We start from the raw sequence: 25595 nt of genomic DNA on the forward strand, positions 1-25595 counted from the left end.
ATATAAGATTAAGAGTGTCTGAAAATTCTTCAAGCCGAGAGACAGTATTTAAACCACCCAATGAACAACAGGGCGAGACCAAGTTTGAGTTATATTAATTACTACTTTTAACTGTTTCATTCTTCCTACAACATAAAATGAATGCTAACTAATGCCACTTGTGCAAAAATGCTAAAAGCCATCATACAAGTGCATGTGCTATACTGTTATACCACCTGTCAAATACATTTTATATGTCCATGCAAGAGAGAAAAAGTGAAATTATAAAGTTAATTCCTTAACAGAAAATTAAAGTAATGCAGTGCTAATAAAGTTTCAGACTTGAAAACTCCAGCACTATCAATCACTGATCACTCGAGCAATTTCCCCAAAAGGGATTTATCAGTAATTAAAACATTTGCTTTCTTATAGATAAAAAAGCTCTCTTCAGTGAAAATCTGTGAACTGTTACAGTGCAGTCCAAGACCTGACAGCATCAATCATGCTCATCATAAAGACATTAAGAAACTCTATTACTAAATGCATTATTTTGCAGTGTGGGAGAATACTTTGGTGTTGTGTCACTCTCTCACATCTGTCAAGAACCAAAGTTAAATTTACATGCTGAGAAGACCCAGTTGATGGCAGTCACTTCTCAGGATAAATTAAGCACATTCCTATTGAAAACAGTACTGTATATGATCTAAAGGGTCTGATTTAGTTGATTTCATCACACCATACAATCTTCCTTGGTACTGATGGCATCTTAATTGCATTATCTAAATCTAGGAGTTGCTAGAGCACGTTTTAAAATCTAAACTGTTGTGTCAACTTCAAATTAAGTATTTACTATTTATGATATAATGCAGGTGAACCTTATGATAACATTTATGTTGCACATGAAATGTCACAAAGAACACATGATATAATTTGCTTAAGACACTTACTTAATTGACAGGTGTTCCCAAGGTATGGCCTCTTGCAATTACATTGGTACTTGGTCCACAAATCCACGCATTCACCATCATTCAGGCAAGGGTTAGGAATACATTGTTCTACACGTGGACATCCCTCATCAACCGATACCTTAAGGTACAAAAGAGCAGAGTTAAACTGCAAATGGCATCCTTATATCATTTAAACATGTTAACAGTGAATTAAAATGAAAAGCAGCTAAATAAATTATCATCAGTGAGGAAAGATTACAACACTTCTCTAAAAATTTTTGTTTATTACTGACTTAAACATAAAGTAGTAAGCTGCGAGCTGTTGCTGTGATGGTAAGAATACTCATTATATCAGATACTTTACGCTTAAAAAAAATCCATATGATATTATTACTATCTACTTCTAGCTAGCAAAGATGAATGAACACTTTAAATAAACAATTTAAGTGGTACATACCCTCATGGGCTCTGGTACAGTACTAGGTATCAAGATTGAGCCATCCACCATGACATCCTCCATGCAGCCAGTGAAGAATGGTGCTCCTTTAGATAATATCTTTAGTGTTGGAGTCGCACCACCTGTTAGAATATAAATCTACTAAGTCTCCTCTTTTGAGCACCTAACTTCTTAACAAAAGAATCCTGTTTCTTTACCACTTTTCAAGCCCTTTCCTACTCTAATATAGCGTGACCAGAAAGATTAGACCACGTGCACACACACACACACACACACACACACACACTTACTTTCCCCTAAGTCCCAGTACTAATTTTAATCAGTTAGCCATATGTGAATAATAAATACACTGTTCGTATACCCTGTATATACAATAACATTGAATTCCTCATAAGCCTCATGGAGCTAAATATCACATTTAAGACTTACTAGATTCATAAAAAAAAATAATACTAATAATATTAGTAATGAGCATCACAGCATACTTCTCCATTCTTGTGCATACCTTAAATTTAAATCCTTTGAAAAGCTTTTATGAAGTGTTTTAAAGAAAAAAAAGAAAAAGAAAATCAATTCAAAGACATCACGTTCTGTACCCAAAGCTGAATAAAAGTGAAAGTGGCTTGTTAAGGGATATACAGCTTTAGGCTTATCCTTGTTTCAGTTCACAAGAAGGCAGTGTGGCCAACACTATATTCAACCATCGTCAGTTCTCCAACTGTAAAGTTACGTCTCCTTTTACACTTGGGTGGACTATATGCACCCTGGGCACCATCCTGTGAACCTTAGGATAAGAGGAGAGCACTAATCCATTGAGCCACCTTATCCCACACATTCCAATAACATTTCAGCTAAGGCATACAGGTCCAGTCTCATCAACCAATATATGAACTAATATATAAAAAAAAAAAAAAATAAAAAAAAACTTACCCAAAACAGTTGTTGAGAAGGAGGTATCAGAGCTGTTGATGGTCTGTACTGGATTAATTGGATAAATTGTTTCATCATCGTTTGCCGAGAGTGAAACATGACTGTCATTCACCAACATTCTCACATTCTGCCACTGCCCATCATTGAGGTCAGAACCAGTGAAAATACCTTCCCATCTGTAAATGAGAATATACTGTATATAGAATATATATATATATATATATATATATATATATATATATATATATATATATATATATATATATATATATATATATATATATATATATATATATATATATATATATATATATATATATATATTAGTGCCAACAGTCATTAAAATACTATATTGTACAGAAAAAATTAAAAAATAAGAATATAATTAAAATTTCCCACAATTCAAAATTTTACCCCAAATATTCTCACTGTGGTTCAGACGATCTTACTTGTTCAGGAGGGAGGAGTGGAAATTTAGTCGACCTTGTACAAGTTCAAGTTTGATATAAGTCTCCCCTTGTCCCACAGCAAGTATCCCACTGGCTAGAGTAGTACGGAATCGGAATGAAAGTTCATATCCTGGAGAAAAAACAAAAACAAAATATATATTAACAACTTTGAATTGATCATCTTTTACACGTCTACATAACACAACTACTGTACATGCACATACAAAACTTATTTTCTTTTAGTATCCCATTTTATTTAAAGTTGTGATCACTCAAGTGACTTCATTTTTATAACTATAGAATAACAGAGATAGAAAAAAATGGAAACAAATCATTCTTGGAAATTTGAACTAATGCTGTGCAAGGATACTGTATAAGGAAAATATGAATTAAAATAAAATTACTACCTCTCAGCTACTGCATAATAACTGCAAATTTACATAAATATCAATGCTTTAAATAATTAATATTAGAGTTAAAAACCCAACAAGTGAGGCTGCAAAAGACCATGCAGCATGGAGAGCTGCCATCAGGTAACTGTGGCTAACCCATACAAGTGTGGAAAATGCTTCAAGATGTTGACTGTACGCATTATGATGCTTTGAGGTTGTGGAATCACCTGGAGCTCATGAACAACAATTACCTTCTTGCCGCTGAGAGTTGATGAGAACATACGAGTTGCCAGACAACGAGAGTGTAGTCGACTCTTCACAGTTCCGTCCAATAAAACCGTGCTCACAATGACACACGAAGTCATGTATTGTCTCATTGGTGAGTAGCGCCTCACAAGTGCCTCCATTGAAGCAATCAATGCCATTACAGCCAAGAAGTTCAACTGAACAGTTCTTACCACCAAATTCCTCCTGACATAGACACACATAATCTGCCACCTGAAATGCAAGGAAAATTAAACTGCATAATCCTACAATATTAATAGCATGCAATAACTTCAATATCAGTTGTTAAAAAACTACAACTCTAAAGAAATGGGATGATGAGTGAGGCTATATAGAATATGCACAGTACACGAAGAAAAATTACTTAGGATAATGGCATGTAAACTTATATTTCGTCCAAAGAAGAATGTGATCGAGCATTAATTAATATTCATGCTTCTTCCTTACCTTATCAACACAAGATCCATGGACACATGGCATGTATAGTTCACATTCATTTATTTCAATTTCACAATTAACACCTTCATAGCCTGGCCAGCACAGGCATGAGTAATCATTGATGCCATCATAACAAACACCATTCACACATGGATCGCTCTCACATTCGTCGATATTAATCTCGCACAAATCACCTGAAATTATGAAAAAATTCTGAATTAAATAACAATACATCCAGTTGAACAGTTTAAGGACATAACTTTGCCAAAACTGCATTATTAACTCGTAAAGACATGCTAAATTCTACAGCAAGTGGAGATAGTCCAGTACACCGTAATGGGATGTTGTATTTAGGCAAATTATACACAGTAAAATTGTATGCAAAAAAGAAAGAGGAAAACTCATTACAGTCGACCCTCGTTAATTCGGACTAATAGGGGGGGAAGGGTGTCCGTTTTAGCCGATTGTCCGAATTAACCGATTTAGGGGTTAATATTGCAATATATTTCAAAGTCATTGTTTTCGTCATGATTTTATCCCACTTTCCACTGTAATACGTACGTCATTTCAGCAAAAATATTACATTTCCGTGAATGCATTATATCAAGCACAGTATGAATAGAATACCATTGTAATATAACAGTATTTTAACCAAAAACTATAAAAAAAACGAGTAACTTCTCTTGAACATCGGAAGGTTAGGTAAATCTTTTGTTTTCGTCATGTATTTTATCCTATTTTACATTAAAATACATCACGTTTCAGCAAAACTACTATTTATTTCCGAGAATATATTCATTCAGGCGCAGTTTAGGTAAAATATACGTGTGATGTAACAGTTTTTTAACTGAAAACGATTCGAAAAACACGTACCCTCTAGCCCTGTTCAAGGAGAGGACTGGGAGAAGCTGTTTGATGCTGCAGACGATGACAAGGAAAATGATTTGGATGGATTTTAATGAAAATATTCAGAAATATGGTATCGTAGTATTTATTCAAGTCAATTAGGATAGGATATTAATGTAATACAACAGTTTTTTAACTGAAAACCAATCGAAAAGCGATTACGGTAACATCTTTTGAACGAAAAAAAGCGAAAGTTATTGTTTTCGTCACGATTTTATCCCACTTCTACTAACACCTACGTCATTTCAGCAAAAATATTACATTTCCGTGAATGCATTATATCAAGCACAGTATGAATAGAATACCACTGTAATATAACAGTATTTTAACCAAAAACTATTAAAAAAACGAGTAACTTCTCTAGAACATCGGAAGGTTAGGTAAAGTCTTTTGTTTTCGTCATGTATTTTATCCTATTTTACATTAAAATACATCACGTTTCAGCAAAACTACTATTTATTTCCGAGAATATATTCATTCAGGCACAGTTAAGGTAAAATATACATGTGATGTAACAGTTTTTTAACTGAAAATGATTCAAAAAACAAGTGTACGGTGTAGCTGATACTCAACAGCTGGTGGTGTCATGCGTCGTTGTAAACAATAGGAGGTTGAAGAAGATTACCGGGTATTATATCAAGTGTGAAATATCAAAAAGGTTTTTATTCCCGGTATTTTTTGTAGATCAATGAGAACTGTGGTACCGTATATGATATGATAAGTTAGCCTGTGCTAAGAACTTCAACTTAGACTACAGAAAACACGTTGTAAGGTAATTTAGTCTATTGTAAGTTGGTGAGCTTCATTTGCTGAAGGAACTGCACAACTTTTCATTACTAATTGGTACAAATTTTACATTTCCATTGTTTACTGGCAGTAAATGGTAAATATTTTTCATGTCTGAAGCTAAAAGTTGCATCCCCCCCCACACTAGTGGTGGAGATGTTACATTTGACCAAAAAGATGCTGGTGTTTTATCCCAGCAGTGGGTGGACCAGAATTTTAGCTTAAGGTCCGCGTAGGTAATATTCCTACAAATCTTTATAAAAAAAAAAAAAAAAGTTCGTTCAGATTTTGTCCGAATTATCCGAAATCCGGATTAAAGGGGTCCGAATTAACAAGGGTCGACTGTACTGTCATGTTCATTTCTGAAGCCGAATTCTACCAGATCTAACTCCATCACAGTTAGACCAATATCTTTAATATTCACAAGTATCAACAACTGCCATAACAACAGCTTTATAACACAATGAATTCAGAGCTACAATGCCATCACTTCAAGTATCTCAAAGGGTATGCAATTATAATAAATTAATTTTACATCATTGTGCTGTACAGGGTATATGATGATTATTACCAGATGTTGCTACAGGTAGTTTATTAGATGGACAATATTCAATGAGCAATATTCTCACTTATACTGACAACCATGACACCATTTTATAACCAAAAGCAGTGACCTCTACAATGGGCAGACATATGAATTCAGTCCAAAGTGTCAAAAGTTTTAAAATGCAACTAGAAGATTTGTAATATCCTTATTTTCATCTATTCCAAATTATAAGACACAAGTTAAATTATGTTAAGCAACAACAAAATAATTACTACTGTATTATACTTTGTGTGCAGCAGACAAATAAAATAAAACGTTTACACACCTGTAAAACCCGGAATACACTCGCATACAAAACCTCCAGCAGTTTCATAGGTAAAGTTGGAGAATATGTCTAATTCATAAAGGGTCAAGTTGCTGCGCTCCAGACAAGTAGCACCGTTAAGACATGGATAACTTGCACATTCTTGAATGTCCTCCTCACAGTCCTTCCCTAGAATAAAAACATGCAAATGATAATATCTGTACTGCAATAAGGTGGTCAAAGCTTTTAATAATAGATACTTAATTCAACATACACTGCTACAATATCAATCAGCACTCAAGTACAAGTCTGACTGTAGAATATTATGAACTACAGTACAGTAGTTAAAGTTTTAAAAACACCCCTGTATGTAGAGCATGTAACAAATAATGGTGTAAAAAAATACTGAACAACCACTAGACTTCAATCTGCAGTTGTTTGCTGGTAGCTTGTGTTAATGTAAGTAATCAGCAATTATTACAAGCGATACATTAGTTTCCTCATACAAGAAAGTCTTCATTAACTAAACACCTTTTAACCAGTTAACTCCACAAACCAGATCTGGGAAAGCCATCTAGGTAATTTTTTCTCCGAGATGTAGCCGTGTTTCTGCTTACTGTGAAAAAAATAGTCTGTCATACTGAATTCATGATTCCCAGAATGTGCCTGAATTCATACAGGTACTCAAGCATTTTCTTGTGGCTTTATCTTTGACCGTGGCCAGAAAATATGTGGTGTTGATTTCCTGGGATTTGAGACATGCTGTACCTGTTTTGTTTCTTCCCACTGTGACTTGAATATCTTACGCCAGTTTCTTCATCTCCAGTTGTTGTGATCACATATGCAAGTGACAGCAATATTTTTACCTTTGTGTTTTTAATTCTCTATATGAAATTACAGTACAGTACTACTAAACCATGTCTAAGATGCCAGCCAAGCCTTCAGGAAGGAACAATGAGAAACAATATAGGTAACCATGAGAGAAAAACTTTAAATAATAGATACTAGAGACAGACCAGTGTATAAAAGCCTGTATCCCAGCACAGTAAATCCTCTGTTTACGTCATTTCTGATTCTGTTATTTTGTTTAATTACAGCTGCTGTGTATTAGGGATCACATTCCAATTAAAATTGTTTCAAATTAACAGTTTCTTTTAAAATTCAAATTTGCACACTGCCATTATACTTTGAGCAATTTTCTACAAATAATTTCCTCTGCCACCTCTGGTGAGTGTTAAATAAGACTGGTTGTACATTGATTAATCTAGTCAAGGAAGACTAAATTGTAGATAAGAAGATAATGTTTAGTTTATCCATCTGTCTATCTATAATAACACCTCAAACATGTGAAATCTCAGTGTTAGCTTAACTTGTGGATCTTGTCTGCATTATGAAAAAAAGGGAGTGAGAGAGATATATTGTACTTTGGAAGTACAGGAATAAATAACAGGGGAAAAAGACAAAAAACAAAGAATGGCAAGGTTTGAAGGATGTTATTACTAAATCAATGCTAGTTGCAACTCCCATGTAACTTAAAACAAAAAATCAACATACTCTCTCAAAGAACATTACAAAAAAAATTGAGAAAGGAGACAAACCTGCATAACCATTATAGCAGAGGCATTCGTAATCCTTTACAAGGTCGGAACAAGTTGATCCGTGCTGGCAGGGAGATGACTCACAGTCATCAATATTTATCTCACACTGTGGTCCTTTGAAGCCGGTGTCACTACAGTTACATGTGTACTGGTTGATGCCATCAGTGCACACACCCTCATTCATACAAGGGTCGGACTAGAATGTAACAGGTGAGCATACTCTTTATTACAACATCCTCAAAACGTGTGAAAAACAATGATAACGTAAGAATTCAAATTATTTACAATAAAAGAATTACTGCGGACAAGAGTAAGAATGAAAAAATAAAAAAATAAAACAAGGAAATTTTTTTCCATCATGCTTGCTAGTGAGAACTTAAGTGAGGGCATATATCAATGATGCAAACTCTGAGTGTGTAAAGTGATATTGTACTATAAACTTACTGCAATATCCAACGTGTGATTATAATATTGTACCAGAATCCAAAAGACAAACAAAATGCTAATTATGAAACAAAAAATAAAATGCATACCTCACACTCATCAATATTGGTGGAGCAAAGCTTGTCAGTAAAGCCAGGCAGGCACTCACAAGTGAAGGTGGCAATACCGTCATAGCAGGTAGCATTATTTTGACAGGGGGCACTTGCACACTCATCAATGTCAATATCACAGTCAGTGCCAGTAAAGCCAGGTTGACACACACACTCATAACCATTAATTCTGTTGATGCAAGTACCACTATTGCGACAAGGTCGAGAAAGGCACTCGTCAAATTCCAGGTTGCAGTGATCACCAGAAAATCCAGGGCGACAGTAACATTGGTATGATCCATTGGTGTTCTCACAGATACCATTAACACAAGGACGTAACAACTCACACTCATTTACATCCTCCTCACAGTTATGTCCTGCAAAAAAAAAATAAATAAATAAAAATGTAAATAAACATTTTTATAAGATAAATAAATAAAAGTGAGAATTAAGCAGGATTAACTTGAAGCTACTCACTATGAAAGCTTCACCACTTGTTCAACACCTTTCCTCCATTAATACAAAACCAAATGTTTCCAACAAAGAAATTTAGTGCTCAGAATTTAATAGAAAAAGTTCAATTCACATAAAAAAAAAATGGGTCTATTTTAAAATGACAATGCTGTACAGTATATATTATGAGAAACACTACAAGCTACTTCAAATGACAATAACAGTGTCAATTGAATACTGACAGGCAAACAAACTACTGGAGCTCCATATAAATGACAATAACATGAAATAAGAGTAAAACAAGGATTCTTGGGTTCCCAGAAGCACAGATCCATTCTACTGTATTCATGGAAAGTGAAAGTAGGTCCAGCAGACCTGATAGACTGTGTCCAAGAAACATATGTGATAGCATGATACTGTATTGTTTATGAAACCAGTGTGAATACAGAAAGATAATGTTATTATGTGAATAAAAAGTTATTAGCACAGATTTTGTTTTGCTTGTTGAGGGAACAGATAATTACCACAATACTCGAAGAAACTCCAAATAAAAAAAAAAAAAAAAATAACAAATAAATAAATAAAGAAATAAAAATTCCAGGTACTGTGATCATTCAATAAATTATCATCCTTTACCTGTGTAACCTGGAGGACAGACACAGCTATAGTTTGCCATTCCATCATGACATTCTCCTCCATTGAGACAAGGATTACTCTCACACTCATCTATATTGATGGAGCAGTTTTCCCCCGTGAAGCCTTCTGGACAGCGGCACTCATAACTGTTCACCATGTCGTAGCAAACTTTACCATCAGAACACGTCACATCAAAACAATCATTGATATTGTTACTGCAGTACAATCCTTCAAAACCTGAAAATAGAATTGAAACATTACACAGTGATGGACTGTGGTTTATCTGTATAAATTGTTACAAAACTCTACAGAGAATAACAGAAAATTGTCTTATCGATCAGTATCAATCTGTCATTCCTACATTCAGGGGTTAGTGAGACAAGCACGGCTTACTTCATTATCTTTGACTGACAATCATCTCTACACTATCAAATATTCCAACCAACTCAGAAATAAGATGCATTATTAATATAAGTTTACTTACAATGTACTTATAGAAGTAGATAGAAAATTAGCATTGATACAGGAGACTTAAGAGCTAATTTTATGTTGATAAGAAAAGTTTCCTCTATGTATAATACAGCTAGAAATCAACTAATGTTCTAGTTTAAGACTTAATATTTCATATTGTTAAAACTGTCATAACATATTATATATATATATATATATATATATAAATATATATATATATATCATACAATGAATACAGCACACATATACAACAAACACCCACACATGATCCACACCTTCACCTTAACACACTTCTAACAGATAGTATCAATACCACAGGACGGACGGGACACAATAGCCTTAGCACCCTCCATCCCCACCCCCCAAACGCTGCTCATGATTATATATGCTGTGGTTATCAGCATATACCTGGATCACACACACCTACAGTAAATCCTTGCACACACACACACACACATATATATATATACACAGATAGATAGATAGACAGATAGATAGTATTTAATAAGGAACTTGCTGAGCTCCTCATTATTTCTTTTAGTGTACTGTACTGTACTGTATATAACGAGCTCACCTGGAATGCATTCACAGTAAAAGTCTTGAGGTCCTAGAGAGGGGATACAGGAGGCAGAGTTCTGACATGGGTTTGAAGCACAAGCATCATACTCCTCTTCACAGATGATGCCCATGTAATCCTCTCCACACTCACACACATAATTGTTTACACCATCAGAACATGTCCCTCCATTAAGGCACGGATTTGATTCACATTCATCTATGTCTGTCTGGCACGTCTCTCCTGCCATGTGAAGAAACAAGTTTGAAAATATCGAGTGTTATTAGCTTTGGACTTCAAAGCAGTCATCTTTAAGCCTCAGAAATATCACAAATACATTCCAAGGAACTGAGAGGCAGACTTAGAAATTAGTGTTTCGAAAAAGCCGAGACAAAACATAAGAGAACAGGAAGATTTACAAAAGATTCTCTAATTAGCAACTTCTAGCACTAAAAGGATGAGAGTGTTAATGCCATTGGCATTCTTGCTAAAAATTCTGTCAGTGAATGTCCTTTAATTGCAAGCCTTACCTTTAGTCTCTCCTGATGATTTTATGGAAACGGGGATCTATTCATTAAGGTTTAACCTTTAAAGAAGATTCACAGTGAACACATTATAACAAATACCCAAAGGAAACAATTGCACTCTTGAGGGAACATTGTGAAATATACATAATAAAAGCACTCAATAGTAATATTATTAAAACTGAGAAGAAAAAAGACTGCAGCAGAACACAAACCACTTAGCTACATCAGTACTTACGTAAAGTTTATTTTCTTTAAGGAAATAAGTACTTAGCTTACCCTAGGTTACATAAAATGCCAAATGTAAGTTTACCAGTAAATCCTGGAGGACAAGTACAGTCAAAGCCATTGACTCGGTCCTTACAAGAGGCACCATTAAGGCACGGGGATGAGGCACATTCATCTATTTCTTCATCACAGTTCTTCCCAGACCATCCAGCCTCACACTCACATTCATAGTCACCAATCTGAAACATTTAAACTTGTCATTACTCACCATCGCCATCACCCCCATTTTACAACCATTTTCCACACTTGCCATCAGGCAAATTTGAAGCAAAATTTACAGCTGGATGCTCTTCCAATGGCCAACCTGCTTTTACAGTGGGAAATGGACATTACATGTGAAACTTTCAAGTGCCCTCTTAGCAGGCAAGGCAGGGTCAACACTCCCTAATGGTTTAGAATATGTATTTAAACAAATAATTTAAGAACACCACTTTCATTAAATGTATGAAGACAAGAAGGAATTTATGAACAAAGCATATTAATTTCTAAAAGTGTCACATTATGAGCGATACAAGGAACTTAAGATGGTGGACTAACTATATATTCACAGGCATTAATGAAGTATGTCAAACTATCAGGTGAAGAAGTTTGAGAGAAAACTGTACACATGACAACCTACTGCAAATTTGGGAAAAAATGCTGTACTCTTTTCTTGTCTTATCTATGAAACCTCACTCGGCTTTCCCCCCAGGAAACTCCTTTAGAGAGGGTGGTTGTGATAAGAACTTGCCTCTTCTGTCTTCTATATTTCCTTGTTCATTCCAAAAGTGCAGTTTCATAAATATATGAGAATACTATTTTTGTTCAAGTCAGAATGCGACGCACAGCATGTTACCTAGGTGTGTTAATTCCTAGCAACTGATGAAGGCCTTAGGGGTAAAGCAGTCATGGTAAAATTAACACAACAACTTACGGTATTGTAGTCCTGAGACAAAATGATTTGGCAGCATGAAAAGCATTGGTTGAAATTATAAAAAGCATTCAGGAATTAAATAAAAATCTATATATAATAAGTACATAAAGGTGTTCAACAGAAATAGTATTCACCAATAAAAAATCTGCTTTGAAATAGGATAAGCTATTGACAGTGTTCTAAATGGATGGTTATGATTTAGATCAAAGGTTAAAAAAAATAAATAAATATAAAATCTTTGGTCATGCTTTTATCCAAATTGTTTATGTTGTTGCGAGTCTTTTTAGGTATGAATTAAGCAGCAAATTTGCATAAGACTCCCTTGTTTCTGCTGTCCAAAGAAAATATAAATGTCTTCCTTGTAAAGACTTATAACAGCCATTTTCATCTTCTGCAAGTTACCATCTTTTAATACCTTCCTAAATTAATATACTTGATAAGCATATATTACACAAGAACTCTCTCTTACCCTGCAAGTGCCTTATGAATCAATGTTTCCTTTTTATGACACAAACATTATATATTTTGACAGTATTTGCCATTAACTATTGAATGAAAATATGTTCATCAGATTATGGCAATTCTAAGCATAAACACAAGCATTCAGTACACTCTCAATCTGGTTATTTTCCCAGTAGCCTTCCTCATTATGCCTCAGTGTTCAGTATTTCAATATTTTACAAATTGTATATCATTTTTCCTGACAATAATTACTATAAACAACTGAAAATTTGCTTACCAGATCATGGCAATTTTGGTAATGAACACAAACATTAAGGGCACACTCATCACGGTTATCTTCACAATAGTCTCCCTCAAAACCTGGTAGACACTGACATGAATAAGAGTTTATTCCATCCTCACAAGTTCCTCCATTCTGGCAAGGATCCGATAAGCAGTCATCAATGTTGGTTTCACAGTTGCTTCCTGTTTGATGAATAAATTTAAATATTTTTCAATGAATTGTACAGTAATGCAAAAAAATAGGCAGTTATGTAGTTATCTTATCCCAGTACAGTTCATGTACAGTACGTGCCAACACTAAAAGAGAACAGACTGACTGCCCAACCTGTTAGTAAGCTGACAATTGAAGAGGATAGCTAAGTACTGCATTATCTTATCTGTGAAATCTCTGTGGGTGTGGCCACAATAAAAGACCCCCAGGTTGACTTATCACTACAGTCATAGCTATATCAAATATTTATTTTTTTATAAATACAATTAATCTCATTATCTCGAGTCATCTGCACTTCTACCTTTCTAGTCATGAAGTGATCATTACTGTAAGGCTAATAAATGTCTCAAAACAAGACAAATGCCTTGATTCACACAATAAGAATTCACCTGTAAATCCTGGAGCACAAATGCAGGTAAATGAATTGTCTTGGTCATAACACAAGGCTCCATTTTGACACGGAGATGATTCACATTCATCAGTCTCAAGACAGTTTGGTGGGGTACCTGGAAGATATTTGTATGTAAAAAGAAGCATTTGACTGTGAATATTCCTATTTCCTAACTGAATACTGTATCTGTACTTCAAGTAAGGGAAACTCTCTTCTTTCCTTTATATAAGCTCATCTAACTACATCTAGCCAGAAGGATGACAGTGTCCTGCTGCGACAACACACTTCAGGAAATTATATAGAGGTAAATGGAAATTCATTTCATCCACCACATAAACTGCTTTCTAAAGAAAATTACTGTACAGTACTGTACTAGTAAATATTTTTTTTCTCATTAAAAACACCTTTAAAGTATAGAAGCAGCAGCTAAACATCTTGATCTTGTCTATTCTCACTCTAAAATTCTTGTGTTTACCTCGGTACAGTATGTGTCAGGAAACACATGACAAAAAATAATCTGACGAACATATAAAATTAAAGTAAAGACAATGAAAATTTCTTTATGGCCATCAATTTGGCAAAAGTTGTGATGGTGTAAGACAGGGTAGAGGGTGTCTGCTGCAGCAATGAAAACTACCTGATTAACCAACCATCTATGTATAGATTGCTTGTTTCCTTCATTTATTTTCTTATAAAAATAACATAAGCTATACCTTAGAGGTGAAAAATAATTATTATGGCCAGAGCAACGAGGAAGAAAACATTATCTTGCTTAACCTTTTTATATGACACAGACACTACCCACATTAATAAAGAAAATCTATCCTAATATATGACAATACCCAGTTTAGTATAGTAGTACACAAAATGTTGCATAAAACCTGTCAACTTTTTGTTTACAGTAGACAGAAAACTGTACACATTATTGTCCTCACCTGAGAAGCCTGGGCTGCACTCACACACATAACTGGTAACACCATCCTTGCAGTTCGAATTTTCTGGGCACGATACATTATAGCAGTCATTTATGTTGTGCTCACAATTGTCTCCTTCAAATCCAAGCATACACGTACACTTGTAAGCATTCTGAAGGTCTGTACATGTCCCTCCATTCTGACAAGGGTCTGATGAGCATTCATGTACCTCCTGGTGAAAAAAGTGATGTGTACAGTAAGCTGGGTTTAAGTGCATTACAAATAATTAACATTACAATTGGTAGTCACCCATCAGTGGGTTAAGGCTGGGGTAACTATGAGAAAATAATAAAAAAAAAACTAAAAAAAACAAAAGATTAATATTTTTCTTCACTTTCTACATGCAGTATTCTAAGATGCCAAAAAATTATACATCATTCTCAACATTAATACCTGTATAAAGGTTTGTCATGGCATAGTTTAAATTTGACTAATTTTACAAATATAATGTTAAACACTAATACAGTACTGTACAATACTAATATATATTATAGTCCTGAACACAAATCCTAATAACTGTTGGTACTCAAAAACAAAATACTGTACAGATTAACAAAATCATATCTTTTCAACTAGAAGTAAAGTTTAGAAATTTTTTGACACTAGCTTACTAAAAAAAAGTCAGAAGTGCAACTCACCATTTCACAATGCTTTCCCCCAAACCCGGGTACACAAGCACACTCATAGTCCCCATAGTGGTCATAGCAGGTCGCTCCATTAAGACAGGGATCTAAAGTTGAACATTCGTCTATATTTTCTTCACATATTGCCCCTTCATATCTGAAAGTACGTATATTATTATTTCATGACTTATTATAAGCTAACTGGAAATAAAAATGCATAGAGGTATTCAGCTGAATATCCATACTTCAAATTTATTCACAGGTTAAATTTGCCCCTTACTACAGACCACTAAAAACATTCCTGAGCAGAAATAAAACAGGTTCATACCCAGTGCCTTCACAGTTGCAGGTGAAGTCATAGATGCCATCAACACAGACGCCACCGTGCCAACAAGGCTGAGACGCACAGTCATCTTCATTGACCTCACAGTGCTCACCATTGTACCCTGGCTGACAAAGACACTCATATGTGTCCTCAAATGATGTTACAGTGCAGGTGGCATTGTTCTGTAGGTCAGAGACAAGAATTAATTAATGTTGTAAATAAAAATACAGTAATGTAGAGTAACTAAACAAAATACAGGTATTAATCTCCTAGATACTTTACTATAGTACCACTCACTATGGTTGTATGTGATAGTGGTCAGCAAAGAATTATAATGCTAAATAACTGAAATAATAACTGTATAAATTAATGGAATACTCAAACATTGGAGACAGTTTAGGAACAAGTGAGAGTTGGCCGTGATAAAAACACCTAAAGTTATGCATAAACCATATACAAAAATCAATCTAATTCTAATGTGATCACTATATATGATTTCTATTTTCTCTCACAGTGTTCCTTACAGTGACACTTTCCTTCACTCTGATAACCTTTTCCTGCTACATGTATACTGTATTATAATGACTGAATGTGATCGGCTCGTTAGCCGCTTGGGCAGTCGGTCACATCTGTTATAAACTGTTGGCAAGTATGTACTGTACTGGGGATGTGCTGGTTCCAGACTATATCTGTACTTGTGCCAGTGTTGGTCAGGTCTGGTCTTGAATGAGGTCACACTTGATGTCCTCACAATGCTCTGGTAGACTGTTCCAAGAGTTCACAATTCTCACTCCAAAAATGACTGCCCTGACAAATTCTTTAACTTCTGGCTACTTCAACCTTAAGTTGTGACCCCCTAGGTGGTGCGAGCATTCGCCAGCTCCAGGTATGAATACTCGACTGAGAAATGTCCTCTGAGGTGTTTATAAATTCTAAGTCACCCCTTGCCAAGGCTCTTATGAACCTCCAGCTTTGATAATTTGTTCCTAATACCTGTACACTCTTCTGAGAAAATATATGCATCAGCGTTGTGTTAAACCATCTTTCTTCAAACGCAAGGAGACTGTTCACGTCCTCTCTTGCGAACACTAAGGATATGAATTTGTTTAACACCTATGTTTTGTCCTGATCTGAATCTTGTGTAACTACCGTTATCAAATCTCGGATCTGATATGCCCACACGTGTCTTTTATTTCGTTTTTGCAAAACGGTAAAAAACCTTTAAGTTTGACTTGACCTCACTTGCAATCCACCTCTGAAACTCTTTTTCAACCCTTCTACACTCTGACTTTACTTAGTTCCTGAATCTGGCATACATTGTTCTCTCCTGCTCATCATTTGTCATGACCCATCTCTTGAATTTCTGAGATTTCTTCTTAACTTTGTCAACTGCCTCATGGCTCATGAGTAATAAGTCTCTTTGTGATTCTGAAGCCAGTGGGTCTTGGATATATATTTATCAATTAAACAGTTCACTTTACTGACTATGATGTTCAGGGTAGTGTCCACATTTTTTTTACCAGTGTATCAAGCCAGTGAATACCCCTCATCTCCTCCATCAACCTGTTGTAAGTGCCAGAGTAATATTTGAACACTGGCCTGCTCTTATCATTTGCTGTCATTTGATCACTCTTACTGCTGTATTAGATATTCTCTGCTAAGATTTTTTCATGTGTTAAATGTACTAATAGTGAAATTATATTCATCTTCACACTGAATCTCCAATACAATTCCACCTTTAATGAGCTCTTTATGACACTTGATATACAATACTGTGTCATCTGATCACTTTTCTTACAATATGAAAATTTATCCTATTCTAAATGCATTACTATAGTATTACAGAAAATTGTCTGTACCTGGCATGGATTACTATCATTGTCACAGAAACTTTCGTCAATGGGTACTTCACACATCGATCCTGTAAATCCAGTACGACAGGCACATGACGTAAGATTGCCCTTCCGGTCTTCCTGGCATAAGCCTCCATTTTGACACTGGAATTCAGGTCGATGACAGAGAGGTCCTGTGGAGAACAACACATGGTTATAGTTTACAATGAATTTTGCTGAAAAGTAAGAAGTTAAATTCAAAATAAGAAATACATTAGTTTGAAAGTACTGTACAGTGTAAATTTAGAATTACTGTATTGAAGAAAAAATGCAGTATTGTAAGTGATAGAGGTTGAATCTCGGTATGCTTAAAAAGTTTCTTATCACAACAACTAAGGAGACTGAAGTAACTGGAGCAAACCAATAGAGCATCATTTTAAATCCCAAGTACAGTAATGTACACTCGAACCTCGCCAAAAACTGTTCAACTTTTTTAATGTTGTGTCCATGTGAAAGATGCATAAATTAGCCAGTAATGTAGACTGCTGTACAGTATACTTTGAATTAGTGAAGGCCAAATTAGTGAGGTTCTAGTGTACAGTATACAATATGAGAATATGAGGAAATCTTAATGGAGTACTGTATTTTTACTTTAAGTTCAGCCCTTTCTTCGTTCCTAAAAATGTCTTCCAAGACACACCCAATGAACACAGGTCACACATGAGTGTTACATGCAAGACCTTCTAAGCTCTGAAGAAGTTTTGGTAGTCAAAAACTAAACAGGTACTACCCACCCTTGTCATATGGACCACAGATGTTGCCTACCCTTTTAAATAGTTTTCTATGGAAACGAATCATGGTTCAGGTGGCCCTGCCAGGGGTCTCAGGGATCTTGGAGGTATGAGCTCTCCGTGCGTAAAAAAGATACAGTAGAAAGTCGATATAACACGAGATACGTTCCAAGAGAGGTCAAGAGAGGTCGCTTTTAACCGAATGAATTCGCACTAAATCAAAGTGTTGTTTCAATGGAATAATTTAGTTTGGTACTTAAAAGAAACACAAAATACTATAAAGATTGAGAGTCTACCCAGATGCACCTCAGTCCATCTCCTAGAATAAACAAAACATTGTTTTTTGCAGTATTATGTTAAAACAAACGCTCATAAATCAACACAGCTAAAATTATGGGACGTGAAATGGTCTGTTTACTAGCCATTAGCTGATGGGAAGATGGGGGGGGGGGGAGAAGAGGTGTGGTGATGTGTTTGACAGCTGATGCCAAGGTCTAGTACTTATTTATTTATCTGTCCTTAAGAATGACTAAGTTTTTCTCTTATAAAATGTCACTAAACTGACTTGGGAGAATATAATTAACATTGCTGGAATTCTTATAAGATAGTGACTAGTTTGAATATATACATGCTGTAGTTCACATTAGACATAAAAATTTGAGTTATAATTACAAAAGGCTTAAATTTTTATCCTTTGTGCAAAATATATAACGTTTATATTCAAATTATCAGCTGTCTTGCAAGGATTCTAGCAATGCTAATTATATTCTCCTAACTTTAGTCTGTGATATTATATAAGATAAAAACTTAAAGCCTACTGTATAACCACCAAACCCTGGCTGGGAAGGGGGGAGGGAGGGAGGAAGGGGAGAGGGAGGGAGGAAGGGGAGGTGACAGTGACATGTTTGACAGTTGGTGCCAAGGTCTAGTGAAGTATTTATTTGTTTATTTAAGTCCTTTAGATTGAGTTTTTGTTTTTTGTTTATAAAATGTCACAGAAGTGACCGGGGAGAATATAATTTACCATGCTGGAAATCTTATAAGATAGTGATTAATTTGAATATAATCATGCTATAGTTTGCACTAAACAAAAATTTTAGTAATCATTTAGTACATTATTTTGAGTACATTAACAGTACAGCTTTGCCCTTAGGACAGTGTAGCGTGCCCAGAGAAACATTAGGAGCGAATTTTAAAATATGATGCACCAGATTGACTCGCGCAAAATAGGAAAGATTCGCTTTAAATTAAAACATTGTCCTTAATTGTGGGTGTCGCTTTAAATCAACAATCTTAAATTGATTCGCTTTAAAGTGACGTTCTACTGTACAACGAAGAACAAATACTGTCCTACATATGTAATAACAATGTGAAAATAAGCTTACAGACTTAGTACCTACCAGTGTCTTCCTCACAATGTTGCCCAGAATATCGGGTGTAACAGTTACACAAATAACTTTCTTGTGAAGATATGCACTGACCATGACGGCCACATGGCTGGGAGAAGCAGTGATCCTCACCATACCCATCTAAGGAGATACATTTATAATATATCTTAAGCTTACATATGACTAATTCTGATAAAAGTTAGTGTCTGCAACCAATAGATAATTAGAAATACAACCTTATACATTTTAAATAATTTCAAATTTCAATAAAGATATTTTTTTTAAACTTTATGGGTGAAAAGTTCTTGATAGAGGTACTGTACTTGATAATTTTAATGTTGTGTAGCACACTTCTGAGGATGCCAGTTACACCGGAGGAAAAATATTCTTTGAACCTTTCTTACCTGTGAACTTCTCATGTGTACTGAAAACTAGTAACTAAACCTAGTTGTTTACACAAGAATATGATGAAACTGACATCTTGTCACATGTCAGATTAAATATAGCTCCACACTACAAGTAAGAATTAAACAAATCCCTTAAAATTCTAGTTTCAAATCTCATACAGTACTAGTAAATATTTAAGTGAGAAACATCAGTTAAAGAGAGAGTGAAGAGAAGAGCGCTGTATCTATAAACAGGATCAGATGACGGAGTAACAAGAAATACCATTATTAGTAGTGGAAAAATAATTACTATACTGTATATGGATCCATTTTAACCAACTACAGTACCAGTACATGAAGAGATGTGCCAAATAGGAAGTGATTTTCTCTGCATTATTAATAAGAAAAAAAGAAGGCAGTGAGTTATAGTAGACTTTAATGGATAGAGGACAAACTGCTTCAAATAATCCCAATATCTTTTAAGTTACTCCCTTTTATGATCCCTAGCTTAAATTGGTCATAAATCACCTTATACTGCATAATCCATAAATTTGGCACATCCCTGGTTGCATAGTACACACATTGTTACTGTTTCTATCTATGTAATACACTACTGTATAACAACTAAAAGGTAGCATGCACTACTAGACTCCTCCAACACTTTGCTACAATACGAACATAGTTTTTAATACAACAAAGATCATTAGCTACTAAGGTCAAATGCATTTATAGAATCAACTAAACACAATAATTTGAGGTTATTAAAGTAAACTAGATTTGAAGTTTATTTTCTTGTATATGTAATATACTCTAAATACTCATCTAAATAATACAGATGGTTTACTTTGGTCTCAGCATGTAAATGTGGAGGTGGTTGACAATTCACATGTTTGAGGAAATTTTGCATCTTTTAACTCTGCTTTAAATGTAGGTCTAAGCATTCATGACACAAATACTGTACAGGTTGACAATCCCTTATCCGAAATCCTTGGGGCCAGAGGCATTTTGGAATTCGGAATTTTTCAGTTTACAGAATGGCTAGTATTTTTTTATGTGTGTATTAGCCCACCTGGGCACAAGTCACTAACCCACATTTGGGCCTGGGGAGCAAAAATATAGTAATACCTGTAATACCTGTAATTCTAATAATAATAATAATAATAATAAAAATAATAGTTCTTAGGTCTAGGTCGTGTTTCTCACTTTTTATCTTTTTTTCATTCTTGTATTTCTTAATTAGTATTATTTTATTATTACAGTATTATTGTTATTATTATTAATTTTATTATTATATTTTATTATTATTATTATCATTATTACTTTATTTGGGTGAATTTTGTATTAAATTTTTTATTTACTATGAATAATTATTATTATAATTATTATTACTATTACATTTTCGCCCCCAAGCCCTGGTGGGCTAATCCATGTTAAAAAAAAAAAAAAATATCGGTTTTCAGAGCTTTTCGGTTTTCGGATAAAGGGTTGTCAACCTGTACTGTATATAAGGGTGTGTGGGTGCACCAGCCATGTAACACAATTCACTATAAACTAATGTCCCTCATACATAACAGTACAATACCTTAGAAGATGTATCCATATATAGTTTGATGGATTGATGTTCACTTAATTCCCCCCATATATATATATATATATATATATATATATATATATATATATATATATATATATATATATATATATATATATATATATATATATATATATATATATATATATATATATATATATATGCGGTCAATTGAACCCACAGGGTACCGCGTTAAGTGAAAACCGCATTAAGTGAACAACAGATCATATGGGATTAATTCCAATAGAGACTGGCCCGACCCCCAAACTCCACTTTTTGACGACACACAACTATGTTGTAGTAAAAATATTATCTTAACTTTATGATGGTATGCACACACAATTAATAATTAAGAGAAATATCAATAATATTAGGTTTTTTAACACTTACATTAATAGAAAAGATGGCTGGGCACACGGGGATGGGGGTTGGTTCCGAGGCAGAGGGCAGATTAATTATTGGCCCTCACCTGTATCACTTGTATCAATTGTATCACTATCCACCACAGAGGCTTGCAGGGCCTCTTTGTCAAACCCCTCAAAGCCCATATAAGTCCATATCCTCACTATAATTATCACTATCACTGACTTGGGCCGGCTGTGGTGGGTGGCGGGTGAAGAACTCGGTAATGTTTTGATGATGGGGGTTGGTTCCGAGGCAGAGGGCAGATTAATTATTGGCCCTCACCTGTATCACTTGTATCAATTGTATCACTATCCACCACAGAGGCTTGCAGGGCCTCTTTGTCAAACCCCTCAAAGCCCATATAAGTCCATATCCTCACTATAATTATCACTATCACTGACTTGGGCCGGCTGTGGTGGGTGGCGGGTGAAGAACTCGGTAATGTTTTGATGACTGGGCGACCTTGTGCACATCGTGACCACGCCGCTTCCCGCGTATATGAGTAGATGAACCACATTAAGTGAAAGTTCGGTTCTGGCGAGGCACCGCGTATATGAGAAATCGCGTGGTTATCAGCATATACCTAGACACGCACCTACAGTGATTTACTTGATATATATATATATATATATATATATATATATATATATATATATATATATATATATATATATATATATATATATATATAATATATATATATATATATATATATATATATATACATATATAAATATATATATTATATATATATATATATCATCATACAGTATATATATATATATATATATATATATATATATATATATATATATATATATATATATATATATATATATATATATATATATGTATATATATATATTATATATATATATTATATATATATATAAATTATATATATATATATATATAGTATATATATATATATATATATATATATATATATATATATATCAGGCAAGTTGCTAGAGTCAATTATTACTACAAAAATCAGAAGCACCTTGAAACATTCAACTTAATTCATTCTTTCTCAGCACTTGGTTCACCTAGGGACGTTTGTCTGCAAATTTGCTTAGCTTTTTCTCAGAAGTATATGAAGCTGTAGATGATAAGTCATATGATATAATTTATTTAGATTTCAGTAATTCTTTATAGAGTCCTCATGAGAGATTGATTGAAGGTAGAAGCACATGGAATAGGTGGATCAGTATTAAAATGGATTAGGTCATGGTTAACTGGTAGGAAACAAAGAGTCAGCATAAATGGATTAAAGTCAGAATGGGGTGCGGTCAAAAGCGGAGTTCCCCAGGGATCTGTATTAGGCCCTCTGCTGTTTGTTATATTCATTAATGATCTTGATTTAGGCATAACTTGTAGGATTAGTAAATTTGCAGATGATACCAAAATGGGGAGAGTGATAAATTCAGACAGTGACTTTGAACACCTTCAAAGAGATCTAGATACCTTACATGAGTGGTCAGTAGACTGGCAAATGAATTTTAATACTGATAAATGCAAGGTACTACAGATAGGGAAGATGAATACAAACGTATATAAACTAGGTAACACGGAAATAGAAAACTCAGTTTGTGAAGAAGATCTAGGTGTATTTGTTAGCAACGACTTGAAACCTAGAAAACAATGTATTAGCTGTTCGCAACAAGGCAAACAGGATTCTTGGGTTCATATCTAGGTCTGTGAGTAACAGAACTGCTGACGTTATCTTGAACTTTACCTAGCATTAGTGAGGCCACACATGGATTATGCGGTTCAGTTCTGGTGTCCTTATTATAGAATGGACATAGATTCTTTGGAGAGAGTACAAAGAAGAATGACAAAAATGAAACATAATGTTAGAAACCTTCCATATGAAGAAAGACTGAAAAGCTTAGGCTTACATTCATTAGAGAGGCGTAGAGTTAGGGGAGATATGATAGAGGTGTACAAGTGGGTAAGTGGGATTAACAAGGGTAAAATGGAAAGTTTCAAAAGGAGGCTAGCTAGATTCATGGATGATAGAGAGTGGTAGTAACTCTCGACAGGAGCTGCCATGCACAGGCCAACCGGCCTATTGCAGACTCCTTATTTTCTTATGTTCAGTAATAACGAAATAACTAGAACAAATGGCTTTAAATCAGATAAATTCCGATTCAGAAAGGATATAGGCAAGCACTGGTTTGGTAATAGAGTTGTGGATATGTGGAATAGGCTACCGAGTGCTATAGTAGGATCGGGGACACTAGGGAGCTTCAAGACGAAGTTGGATAGGCACATGGAAGTGCTGGGATGGGTGTGAAAGGGATCTGCCCTGTATGGGGCAGTCGGCCTCCTGCAGTATCCCACTTTTTATGTTCTATATATATATATATATATATATATATATATATATATATATATATATAATATATATATATTATATATTATATATATTATATATATATATATATTATATATATATATATATATATATATATATATATATATATATATATTATATACTGTAATATATATATTATATAATATATATAATATATAATATATAATATATATATAATATATAATATATATATTATATATAATATATATTATATATAATATGTATTATATATAATATATATATTGTATACAATATATATTATATATAATATATAAAATATATAATATATAAAATATAATATATAAAATACAATATATAATATATAATATATATAATATATATTATATATAATATATATAATATAGAATATATATTATATAAAATATATATAAATATACCTGTATATATATATATATATATATATATATATATATATATATATATATAATATATATAATATATATATATATATATATATATATATATATATATATATATATATATATATATATATATATATATATATATATATATATATATATATATATAAATATATATATGGTACTGAACCCCCTATATTTTCATTTGATCATTTATAATACAGTACTTTTTCCCTACGGTAGATTTTGGAGGGGGAGGGGAATCTAATTTAGTCTTTTATGTTATCTTTGCTGTAGCCACAACAAAAACAATTATGATTTGAGAAAAGAAAAACACCATGGACTTAGAATTATGCACATGTTATGTTTTTATGGTGATACAGGCATGAGATGGAAAGTATTTCAGAATATTTTCATGATAACAGATCAATATTCTCATTGTTAATTACTTTGCTTTGTGTGATCACTTTTCACTTGCTATCACTAGACTTTTACTACAACATTTCAGAAGTTTTGAGAACAGAGGTAGAGATCAGCCCCTCAACTAACCTTATTATTGTATTTACATCATGTATGCAACATCCCAAAGTTAAAAGCAGATGTCATGAGCAGTCTTCCTTCAATATATAATTTCGTAACTACTTCCATATCTTCATGCGTTCAAGATCCTGTAGCAACACTCAAAACATTTACTGACGAATTCTGAGTGTTTACTTAGTTCTACTCTTCACAAATGTTAACCATGCAGTAAATGATAATTAGATTTTGACAACAAAGATTTC

General features: G+C 33.9%; 1 protein-coding gene across 1 annotated transcript in view; it reads right to left on the reverse strand.

Annotated features, from left to right (window-relative positions):
- LOC121854410 (protein crumbs-like) overlaps positions 1 to 25595 on the reverse strand; it is a 151728-nt gene that overhangs the window by 34666 nt on the left and 91467 nt on the right. Inside the window, exons 7-26 of the mRNA XM_042349081.1 lie at positions 19684 to 19812; positions 17520 to 17686; positions 15664 to 15842; positions 15351 to 15492; positions 14674 to 14884; positions 13737 to 13853; positions 13132 to 13319; positions 12393 to 12404; positions 11505 to 11658; positions 10686 to 10910; positions 9641 to 9877; positions 8552 to 8928; positions 8019 to 8214; positions 6442 to 6609; positions 3887 to 4071; positions 3406 to 3652; positions 2763 to 2892; positions 2314 to 2489; positions 1384 to 1505; positions 927 to 1065 (exon numbers count right to left, since the gene is read on the reverse strand). Of these exons, the coding sequence (XP_042205015.1) occupies positions 927 to 1065; positions 1384 to 1505; positions 2314 to 2489; positions 2763 to 2892; positions 3406 to 3652; positions 3887 to 4071; positions 6442 to 6609; positions 8019 to 8214; positions 8552 to 8928; positions 9641 to 9877; positions 10686 to 10910; positions 11505 to 11658; positions 12393 to 12404; positions 13132 to 13319; positions 13737 to 13853; positions 14674 to 14884; positions 15351 to 15492; positions 15664 to 15842; positions 17520 to 17686; positions 19684 to 19812 (3501 nt within the window). The remainder of the gene's footprint in view (positions 1 to 926; positions 1066 to 1383; positions 1506 to 2313; positions 2490 to 2762; positions 2893 to 3405; positions 3653 to 3886; positions 4072 to 6441; positions 6610 to 8018; positions 8215 to 8551; positions 8929 to 9640; positions 9878 to 10685; positions 10911 to 11504; positions 11659 to 12392; positions 12405 to 13131; positions 13320 to 13736; positions 13854 to 14673; positions 14885 to 15350; positions 15493 to 15663; positions 15843 to 17519; positions 17687 to 19683; positions 19813 to 25595) is intronic.

The sequence above is a fragment of the Homarus americanus genome, unplaced genomic scaffold, assembly GCF_018991925.1.
Source record: "Homarus americanus isolate GMGI-L3 unplaced genomic scaffold, GMGI_Hamer_2.0 scaffold54443, whole genome shotgun sequence".
Lineage (NCBI taxonomy): Eukaryota > Metazoa > Arthropoda > Malacostraca > Decapoda > Nephropidae > Homarus > Homarus americanus.